This window comes from Anastrepha ludens, chromosome 4 (genome assembly GCF_028408465.1).
Source record: "Anastrepha ludens isolate Willacy chromosome 4, idAnaLude1.1, whole genome shotgun sequence".
Taxonomy (NCBI): domain Eukaryota; kingdom Metazoa; phylum Arthropoda; class Insecta; order Diptera; family Tephritidae; genus Anastrepha; species Anastrepha ludens.
The window spans coordinates 108,476,570-108,488,254 of NC_071500.1; the positions used below are offsets into that span (position 1 = coordinate 108,476,570).

The 11,685-nt window shown below is 34.8% G+C and overlaps 2 protein-coding genes across 8 annotated transcripts in view; both read left to right on the forward strand.

Annotated features, from left to right (window-relative positions):
* Window positions 1-9,717, forward strand: part of LOC128860559 (transcription factor GAGA) — a 31,121-nt gene extending 21,404 nt beyond the window's left edge. For 5 of the 7 annotated variants that reach the window (XM_054098154.1, XM_054098151.1, XM_054098155.1 and 2 more), the window contains exons 4-8: window positions 54-276; window positions 425-769; window positions 873-1,010; window positions 3,091-3,599; window positions 9,552-9,717. In XM_054098154.1, coding sequence (XP_053954129.1) covers window positions 54-276; window positions 425-769; window positions 873-1,010; window positions 3,091-3,599; window positions 9,552-9,614 — 1,278 coding nt within the window. In that variant the 3' untranslated portion in view covers window positions 9,615-9,717. Of the gene's footprint in view, window positions 1-53; window positions 277-424; window positions 770-872; window positions 1,011-3,090; window positions 5,490-9,551 lie in introns of those variants that run through there. The other 2 variants (XM_054098156.1, XM_054098157.1) reach the window with 1 other exon arrangement.
* Window positions 9,630-11,118, forward strand: LOC128860562 (myb-like protein Q). The gene has a single exon (XM_054098159.1). The coding sequence runs from the start codon at window positions 9,630-9,632 to the stop codon at window positions 10,659-10,661; it is 1,032 nt and encodes a 343-aa protein (XP_053954134.1). The 3' UTR covers window positions 10,662-11,118.
* Window positions 11,119-11,685: the final 567 nt, after the last annotated feature.

Below are 11,685 nucleotides of genomic sequence, written 5' to 3' on the forward strand. Positions count from 1 at the left end.
TTTATATTTACAAATTTTGACTTACATATTCATTTTTGTAATTTCCATTTAAGGACCAAGACCCATTGATTGCTACCATTGCTACCGCACCACAACAAACCGTACATGCACATGTCGTCGAGGATATCCACCAAGCTGGCCAGATTTTGCAAACGACTACCCACACTAACGCTGCCGGACAACAACAGACCATTGTGACCGCTGAATCGCCTAAGGATGTCATTCAACAATTCTTGCCCGCACGTAAACGCAAGCCACGCGTCAAGAAAATGTCGCGTAAGTTATTAATTTTTTTATGTTGTGTGGACACAAAAGGGTTAAGATATAAAAAAGACAAATTATGGTTGTTTAAAATAAAATCTATTTTATCGCGCATATTTTGAAGAAAAAAAAAAAAAATTAATATTCATGTTAATTCCTACAGCCACTGCACCCAAGGTCGCTAAAGTTGATGGCATGGAAACGATTATTGCTACACCGGCTACCGCCACTAATGTCGTGCAACATCAGGCCACACAGCAACAACAACAGCAGCAGCAACAACAGCAACAGCAGCAATTGCAGGCACAACAACAAAGCATCGAAAATGGCAATGAGACACAGATTATCAGCTCGACGCCGCACATCAAAACTGAAGTGACCAAGGTGGAGACAATTGTGACCATGGACCCGAATATAACACCGATATCGACAGCGAACACCAGCGAAGTGAGCGCCGGCGGCACAACACCGGCCAGCAGCACGAAGACAGTCAAACGCACTAAGAGTGGTGAGTAGGCCGATCGATTAAGTCACACCATTTTTTTATTTTTCTTGCGTTCTTGATTTTGTTTTTGGAATTCCTGTTATTAACTTTTCTCGTTTTGTTGCAGAATCTCGTTCACGTTCACAATCGGAACAACCAGCTACCTGTCCCATTTGTTATGCAGTCATCAGACAGTCACGCAATTTGCGACGTCACTTGGAGTTGCGGCATTTCGCCAAGCCCGGCGTAAAGAAGGAAAAGAAAAGTAAGTCTGGAGGTAATGAATCGGAATGTTTAGACTCAACGGCAGAGGCAGACAACGTCATAGCGTCCACTTCAACTGATATAGCAGCGGCGGCAAGCGGCAGTTTTCAAACTGCAGCCAACACGACGGGCACACCCATAATTGTTACGCATGCCAACACTGCAGGGGGTGGTGCGACCGTTACGCATATGGCCACGCTAAAGCAGGAACCTTCGAATGCGACCGCCAGTGGCAGTGGTCAGGGTATACAAAATGTCATACATTTTGTCAGCGAAGAGCTGTTAGGTTCATAAAAACAAATCATAGAAATTGATACATACATACATAGAAATACATACATAAGTTGCTGTTTAAATGTTGAATAATTCACGTTAGGTCGTACCTTTAGGATTTGTAAAGAAATAGTTTTTGATAATTATGCATTCCCCTTGCTTTCCATTAAGCTAACAATACTTCATTGTATAAATGTAACCTTAAATAGTGATTGCACACAAATGTACAGCAGTGCAGCACAACAATAGCATGTATTCGGCAAAATCGAATAGTTAATCTTAAAGGCGCAGTACAATTAAGTTTAAATGCTTTAGACAACTTGCTCAAATATATAATATTTAAATTACATACATAAATGTCCTACGTTAATATGCAGTATTTTCTAACATAAAACGAAAATAGCAATAAAAAGTTCAATCTAACGCTCTGTTTCCTTAACAAATTTGTATAAACACAAATTAAATTTTATTTAAGTAATAATATATTATTTACTGCTCGTTTTTTATATGTAAGGATTTGCTTTATAGTTTTTTATTATGAAATATAAAAGGCGAGTTTTTCAAAAATATGAATAGATATGATGAATAAAGTGGAAACAATTGATAAAAAATAAACTAAACCACATGCCTTGAGTTTATATTCTATTTTTAATTTAATTATAATTTAATTCTGTAGTTAGATTTTTTCAGTTAAACTCAACGTTGCTCACGAGAAAATGTGCGTTTTGGACTTTTTATTGTTGACTCAGAGAAAATACTTGCATTTGCCATGAATAAAACCCAGTTTTATGTCCTAAATGTTTGCTTCATGTAATTAATAAGCCATCACTTATTTTATGAATTCTTTTCTAAAACCAAGAGACATAAACAAGTAGCACACACGTCAAATGTGGCTCGAACCGCGCTTGATGTAACTGAATAAGGCGCTTTTTCAACAAGTTAGGAAGTGGTTTTTTAATCTCCCTGTAATAGCAGTCTGCACATAACTTCGTGGAGTTCTTGGCATCGATGATGGTTCTAATGGTTTATTCAAAAGAATTCGCAGTTGCAGCAGAATTATTTTTAAAAAGAATCTGCGATCAAAAAGCATTCGCAGTTTTGGCAGTATTTTTTTTCAAAGAATCTGCGTTCAGAAAGAATTCGCAGTCCCAGCAGTATAATTTTTACTGGTTTCTATAGCCAATAACGCAGAACCGTTTCCCCACGACAGTCGGGGAAAGTATTTGTTAGGTTCGCTTTAATTTTCGAACAATAAATTTAGTCGAGAATTTCTCTTAGCCTATGGGAAATACAACCGAGGAGTCAAACTCTTGCGGAGCTATGCCCCAGAAAATAAATAAAACTAATGATTTTGTGATTGTTAAGGCCTTTAATAGGAGTACAAAACTATAAATTTTTCCATTCGGAAAATATTTATTTTTCCTTGGTACTTGAAATCCGGTACTTGAAGTTAAGGGCAGTCTTACCTTTTCGACCCGCGTTCTTTATTTCTATTACTCGAAGAAATTGATAATAAAAACAGCTTTGCAGCAGGTAATATTAGTAAGTTAGGTTAGGTTATACTGGCTGGCCGAAGCCATGCAGAGACCATTATGGTCCATAGCGATATTTTTATTGCACTGCCGGACGACTCGAGCACCTACGTCGTCGAATGCAGTGTTTAGACGACTGCGTGTGATTTTGAATAACAACATAAACCAACCTACACACATCTGCCCTGCCGCCTCTTATAAACGCCAAATTCTTTTTCTCTAACTCTTTCTTTCCTTGAGAGCAAAAATAATTCAACGAATTTTCTTCACAAATAGTACCCACAGGCAAAAAGGTAGTCACCACAACGACTGGCGCAGGCACCAGTAATGCGGCAGGCACATCGACGATCACCACAGCAGTTAGTACTATACCGCAGGTGCAATCGGTGCAATCGTTACACACTTTGCACACCGTGCAGGTGAAAAAGGATCCGGACGCGCAGAATCAAGGCCAACAAACGATGACAGTCACAACCTCGACGGGTGGTGGTGGTGGGGCTCAGCAACAGCAACAGCAGCAGCAACAACAGCAAGTACAAGTGCAAGTGCAACAGGCAACAACGCAACAACAACAGGCACAACAGCAAATACAACATCATCAAATCATCGATCAATCGGGCAACATAACAACGGCCACCACAACAGCGGGCGGACAACAACAACAGCAACAACAAGCTGGTGGCCAAATAGTTACGCAGACCGAGAATACAGATGGCACAACATCGTTGTCGATTGCACAGGTGCAAACGCTGCAGGGCCACCAAATACTGGGCAATATTAATCAGGTGAATATGAATGAATTTCAAACGCATTCACAATTGTAAAATGGATGAGCAGAATGAGGAGAGAGAATCAAACATATATTTCAAAAATTAAAGGAAAACAATTAAGCAATACAACAACCAATCCGACTAGCACTCAAGTCCCAAATCACTAATCTAACGGTGCTGAGTCACTGAACAAATACAAAGCAGAAACAAAACATACGCCAGACAACAGACAAACGTATAAAAAAACGTAGACAACTTAGCACTTTAATACAGTGTGAAGCTAAAATTAACCAAACGGTGACAGCAGATAGCGAAAAAGTACACACGAAAACATATTTGCCAAACAACACGCCAAAAACAAGCAAAAAAAAAAAAACAAAAACAAGCAAATAATTATTAAATAGTTTTTAGTAAATTAACTAACAAACCTAAATTATTAGTTGATTATTCTTATTTTTCAATATTTGCGCGTAAGTTAGTGAGTTAGTGTGCGCTTCCCCATTCTGTTGCAACTTTTACATTTTGTATATACAAAAAGCGAGCAACCAATTACGTCAAAAGTACTTGGAAGAAGAAGAGAGAAGTAGAGAGAGAGGGGGGGATGGGGAGAGAGAAGAAAAATAGAAAGAGTGATGCACTTTATTGAACTTTACTCAAGTTTTGCTGCCTTATTTTTCTGTGCTATTACTTTATTGCATATTTCGTGCATTGAATAACTGTTTATTGTATTTTTATGCTACACATAAATTATAAATGAACAAAGTTGTTTTTAACTTAGCTTTGACAAAATTAGTTTGTCGTAACACTAAAAATTTAATCATACGAAATTTAGTTGGTATTTGTAATATAGAAATCTTAAAAAAAATTAAATGGTTGTAAGTAGTATTAAGCTGGTAGCTGGTACTAGGTACTGCAACTCGTTTACCTTAACTACTATTACTTTAATACTTTTTTTATTTTCAAGATAGTGAAAAAATGTGGTGGCAGGCGAAAAAGCAAGCAAAAAGCGCTTGCACGCTTGGCATACATTTTTTCCTATCTAAAATTTTCTTGCTTACCTACCACATTAATTTTGAAATAATTAAAAAAAAATAGTTCTTATCTTTGCAACATTGTAACTGTTGCTTACTTAAAGTTTACTTACAATATTATATTAATTTTTATTATCACTTTATTTTGTTAGTTAAGAAATGGTTTAAGTACACATAACACTGTTAGATATTTAAAAAGAAAAGTTAAAGAATGGTGCGTTTATATTTTATTTTGTTAAATCTAATTTACATTTACGTGCATAAAAACTAGTAAATATCCAAATTCATTATCGGTTAAAAAATTTAAATAAATAAAAAATAATATAATAAAAAATACAATTACAAAGTAATTAGAAAATATTATGGTTTTATAACTGAAAATTGAAATTATAAACGCTGTAGAAACTTTTAGTTTATAAAGATAAGAATAATTTGTTGAAATATTATATTTTAATCAATTAATTCGATTACGTTTCCAAAGTGTTCAGAATTTCTAAATTATTTGCTAACCGAAAATTGAAAGAAAACTTTAAATGTTGAGTATTGCGCTTAGAATTGCAAAATTATTTTCCAATTTAAATTAAATTAAAGAAATTAATTTATCAAATATTTAAAATACATAACATCCAAGAGCTTGCTGAAACGGCACTGCGCCTTTTATCACAAATTTTGCACAGTCAGAGAAAAAAGCGCAAAAAATAATAATTTCCTAAGTACTTGTACTTATACATATGCATATTTCTAACTTATCTATATAATTTCCTTTAATCAATTGTTTGTAACTCTTAATTTGAATTATTTTTTTTTATTTATTTGGTTAGCGAATTTTGAATTAAAATTAATAAAACCAATGTTGAAAAGCCAACAGAATATACTAATTTTGGTTTAATTTTATTTTTGTATTGTTCCCCGCCAAATCCCACTTCGTTTTACTCCATTGCCCCTCCCTGTTTGCATATATACGTACATACATATGTATGTGTGTACCTATTATACCATAATATTTATATATATATTATATATACTTTTGGCTTGTTAATTACTTTGCTCTTTGCACAATTCTTGTGTATGTATGCACATTTGGGTTTTATAACAATGTTTCACGGCGTTGGTTTCCTTCTCGCTTTCCTTCCTGTAACTTTATCTGTATGCTTGTATGCTCGTATGTTTATTTGTAGTAAATGTAGTTGTTGTGCAAATCTTTTGTGTACATAGGCATGCTGTATTTTTATATGTATGTGTGTATGTTTGATTTTTAATTATCCTTGAAAATGGATATGTCATATGCTTGATTAATTTTTTCTATGCTTGTGTGTGTATGAGGTTGTACAGTATGAGGGAGTTGCACCTAAAAATTTCTAGTTGAGCGCAAATCGAATATGGAGTGAAGAAAGAAGAAAAAAAATCTGTTGTCTGCGGAGCTCTAAGATAGTCACTTGCCAAAACGCGAGAGAATGAATGCCTGAATTAATATCGTTACATAAATAAAGTTATGGAGACCATATTTGTTATTTTGAATTTTCCAAATCAAAGATATTATTTTGCATTTTTTTCTATTAGTTTTAATGTTCCCATAAACCTTCTAATTTGACAAAGCAACCCCCCAATCGCCGATACGCCAATAAACTCTTACCAGGGGTGCCTGTTAAAAAATAGGAAGAAGAAGAGTATTTTTACTTGTAATTTTGTATGATGCGAGCGGGCAGAAATCGGCTGCGATGATCCTGTGACGTGCTGATTCCGCTCATAGCAGCGACTCCCAATTTTGTCACCGATCATCTGTCTCCTTTTTTGCATTATTTTGTATTAATTTTCACCGAGATCAAAAAGGGAACCGAAAAAGACTAATATTAAATTTTTTTTTTAAATTATTTTTTATTTTTTTATTTTTTAATTTTTTTTTTTAAATATTTTTTTTTTTAATTTTAACTCTTTATGCGGTATCTACATATAGTGGTAATCTCACAGAAATTAAGGTTAGGGGTAGTTAGAGGCCCGAAAAAATGATGATTTTTAATAATTTTTTTTGCTAGTCAATTGCTTTATTTTACAAAAAAAAATATAGCGTTAATACATCACGTTTCGACTAGCCTTTAGCAAAATTTCAAAAAAAAAAAAAAATAATAATAGTTGTAAAAGTTATCGCTGTTTGTGTGGAGCCCGTTTGCCCAGAAATCCCTAGCGGTGATCACCACAAATCCTTGGAGATTCATCTAAAATCAATCGGTCAATAAAAACTAGTTTTATTACTAGATAATCTTGTGCCTGATCGAAGCTGTTTTTCAAAATTAACAACATGGCGCCTTACGAAATATTTTTAAGATTTTCGAAAAAAAAACTAACAATCGTTAAAAAAAATCGAAATTTTTGAAAAAAATCCTTCGATCGGGTACGAGTTTTTTTATGTTTTTCAAAAGCAGTGTAAATTTTATTGAAATCTAATAAGCGGGTTTTAAGTTGCAGTGATCACCAGTTCAAAAAACATAGTTTTGAAATAAACGCATTTAAAGTTTTGTTATCGGCTCCGGAACGCCCGAGCGTCATTTGTTAATTGTTGAATAACTAGAAAAGTATTTGTCGGATTCATTTCATTCATTTTCACACAATATTTTTAAGATATTATACTTAAAGAAAATGTAAAAAAAAATTCCAAATTTTTGAAAATTTCGACTACCCCTAACCCCTTAAAAATAAGAAATTTTTCATTCGTTGTTCACTAGTGAGCCTTTAGTGCACAAACGAACACTAAATAATTTTGTTCCACTGTTGAAAACTGGTATCCGCTGTAAATTATTGTCAAAATTTGGTAATGAATTTATTCATCCTTGATTTCTTAATCACTCGATTCTCATTTTTATTTAAGGTTACGAAGCTCACCTCAAAAAATGATTTTTTCGCGTATAAAAATGTGTGCATTTGGTTTAAATGATTTTTTGAAAAGTTTTACTGTCAGTGATTCTCATCCAACCCTATAAGCTCCTTTTACTTAACTATTCGGGTTTCATTTGTATACAGGATTATGACACTAACCTCAATTTATTTTGTATATAAATGCATTATATGAAAATATTTACTGACGTGCTTAAGAACCGATATTCTTATGTTACTCTAAAAGCGCATTTTTTCAACATTCGGAAGTTATGTGTCTCTTAGGTTAAATACTAACCTCAACAACATATTTTCATTTGTAATTTTATTTAATTTTTTTTTTATTATTTTTATATTGTTTTATTAATTTATTTTTTATATTTTTCTTTAATTTGTTTTACTTTTTATTAATTTTTTTTAAATTTGTTTTAATTTGTTTTACTTTTTTTAATTTTTATATTTTTTTTATTAATTTATTTTTTATATATTTTTTTAAATTTTGTTTTTTATTGTTTTTTAATTTTTTATATTTTTTTATACATATTTTATTGATTTATTTTATATACCTTCTGCTCAAATATGAACGAGACGTTATCAATAAAACGGTCCGCGGATGACATATGGCAAAAATACATTTTTTTGTTTTTTGGTAGGACTGTTATAAGCTTACATGGCAAATTTCAGCGTGATATGTCACATAGTTTGTTTTCTGTGCTACTGTAAACAAGTCAAGCTCGAGTGTGCTTCGAATTTAACGATGGAAATTCAAGTTGAACAAAGAATTTGTTTGAAATTTTATTATTCCAACAAAATTTCGGCTTCAGACGCCTTAAAAATGTTGCAGACAGCCTATGGGGACTCTGCTCTATCGCGTGCATGTGTTTTCCAGTGGTATAAATCGTTCAAAGAGGGCTGTACATCGGTTGAAAACTTGCCTCATGAACGTCGTCCAGCAACATCAGTAAACGACGAAAACATCGGAAAAGTAAAGGAAATTGTGCTTGAAAATCGCACAAATCGCAAAATCGGTTAACGCTGAATATTATTTAGACGTTTTAAAGCGTTTGCGCGAGAACATTCGTCTTAAAAGGAAGGAATTGTGGGACAACAAGTCATGGTTCTTGCATCACGATAATGCACCAGCTCACACATCACGTCTTGTTCGCTATTATTTGAACAAAAATAATGTTAATATCGTTCCGCAAGCACCGTATTCGCCTGATATGGCTCCATGTGACTTTTTCCTGTTTCCCAAGCTCAAGTTGCCGCTCCGTGGAAAACATTTTGAGACAATTGAAGTCATAAAAGAGAATTCAAAGAACACACTCGAGCTTGACTTGTTTACAGTAGCACAGAAAACAAACTATGTGACATATCACGCTGAAATTTGCCATGTAAGCTTATAAACTATCCTACCAAAAAACAAAAAATTTATTTTTGCCATATGTCATCCGCGGACCGTTTTATTGATAACGTCTCGTTCATATTTGAGCAGAAGGTATAGATATTTTATTTTTTTCTTAATTATTTTTTTATTTTTTTTTTAATTTTCTTTTGATTTTTTTTAATTTTTTAAATTAAAACAAAATTTTTTTTAATTCTTTATATTTTTTTATATATTAATTTTTTTCTTAATGCTTTATTATTATTATTATTATTATTATTTTTTGCCTTAGACACATTTTTGCTGAATTTATTGATATTTCAGACACCCACATACATATATACATCTGTCACTGATGCCCCATCGACGTTGTGTCTAACCTACTGATTAATTTGTAAATTTATACAGTTTCACATCTGTATTCGATTATATTAAAACTGCATATTTTTAAGTGTTATTAAAATCTTGTGACTAATTATTGCATACATACATATGTCTTTCTCATCGGAATATAACAAATTTCATTAACTTTGCAATTTATTCTTGTCTTCTCTTTTTTATTTTTTTACTATGACTGCCTCGTATCTCACCAAATTTAACAAATAAAATAAATAAATTACATGTTTGCATTCAACCACATCTAACAATCAATCAAACAACAACAATCAAATAAATACAATATAGGGTAACAATAAGAACATTTTGGTAAAGAAAGTTTTCATTTTGAAAGGCGGTAATAATACGTAATGATGAGCCAACGATATGATCAGCGGTAGTGGAGGAGGCGGGGTAGGCGTAATAGGCGGGAGCAGTGGTGGCGGCAGCGGCAGTAGCAATACCATCAGCGGCAGTGTGGTAAGCGCCACACGGCTCAGCCGCGCACAGCACCAGCATCACCAACAGCAGAGCAGCGGTTCGAGCGGCCTGGCCGCCATAGCCGCAGCTGCCACTGGCGCCCAACCGATACCATCCGGCAGCGGCACACATCGTACACGCATTCTGCGTGGCCATGCAGCACAAACAACCACCGGTGAACGTGTGCTGCTCATTAACTATGTGTCGCCCAGTGCATCGGCTGCCACATCGCCCAACACCCAGACGCAAGCGCACACAGTCAATACAGTCGCTAATAGCGGCGGTACTGGCACCACGACAACTACGCGCAAAATTCTCCACGCCAGAGCGGCGGCTGCGACGCATGCGAATGTCAGCACCGCCACACCCGTCTCGTTTGCCGGCCTCGGCTCTGAGGTGACGGTGACGCTGACGCGTTCTGGCAAATCGACCGCCGGTCATATTGTACGTAATCACAGTATTGCCACTGAGACGGCAGAACAACAGCAGCAACAACAACAGCAACAGCATCATCATCATGTGAGTAGCAGTTCGCCGCCGCCGCTTGTCTTCACGACGACGGCGCACAGCGAATTACATCATCACCAAACGCAGCAACAACAACACGAAATAGTTGAACAGCAAACACATCAGCATCATCAACTGCTGACGCATCGCCAATTGCAGCAACAACAACAGCAAACCACAACAACGGCGGTGCTTGATCCATTGGATTTGCAAGATCAGGACGAATACCAGCAGCAGCAACAGCAACACCAGCAAATTGTCATTGAGCATCACGGCGGCAGTGCGCAGGCACAGCAGCAAGCGCACGAAGAAGAGATGCTCGAGTATGATGACGAGGAAGAGGTTGAAGAGCACCACTTGCAGCAACTGCAGGAAGTGCAGGACCAACAGGAATGCGATGGCGAACAAGTGGAGGAGGTTTATCTGAACTGAAAATGAGAAGTAGCGCAGACTGTCGCTCGGCATAGTGCGAAGTTCGCGCAGCAGAATGCAAATTAAAAACTCTTTGGAATGATGAGAGGTCAATGTGGAGATTTTTTTATTAAGAAATTGTAGCTCAAATCTCTTACTGCAGTAATAGAATAGAACAGTTCGTAGAAGCAAATAAATCATCCAAAAATTAAGCACGTAAACCTTGATTATACCGAAATACTTTTAAAAAAATATTAGCATATTGTAAAAAGTTGAATTCACGTTTTATATTTGCAATTATTTTTCTTATAAAGATTTAAAATTCGTATATGTACATATACATATATAGTATGCATAGGGAGAGAGTTAGGAGGGGGATTGAGCTAACAAAATCAAACACGATCTAGAATTTCGCGGCATGTAACAACTTTCTAAAAATCAAAAAAAAAAATAAATAAATAAAAATAATATTTCTGAATGTCAATCCTTCCACTTAAAAGTGTAGCGAACTTAAAAAATCTCAAATATTATTTTATGTAGTCTGTTGAATAAGTTTGGAAAATATAATAATACAAATTTAGGTAGTAACAAAACCAGATCGAGTTCAATTAAAAATAGAAGTAAAAATTGAATACCGGTACATGTAAAAAGTATAATACAGATACTCTAGCAGCAAAATTATTTTGCGTACAACATAAAAAACCAGCACCTGGGGTGCTATGAAGCAGAAATTGCGCTACGGGACCGGTCTGCTGCCAAACCTTCCCTTATTAATAATTTCACCACCTAAAAATAAAATAGATGTCAAACTCGAACCAATCGGTTTCGCGTGTGGTGAAATAAGCTTGGTGAGTTTTCGCAGCGGAATGGGCTGAGAGTGCAGCTGTTTTCGTTTAGACGTACTATGCTTGCGGGGAGCTCTTTATATTAATTTGTAAAAAAAAATTATAAGGTGTCTCAAATATATTGATATAACATAGTTTTAAGTAATCATACATAATAATTAAATTATTGGTAATTAAGTAATTTACACTTAAGATAACGT

Bases quoted from the DNA above. Each gene is read 5' to 3' on its own strand.
- LOC128860562 (XM_054098159.1), top strand. From the start codon at position 9,630: ATGATCAGCGGTAGTGGAGGAGGCGGGGTAGGCGTAATAGGCGGGAGC.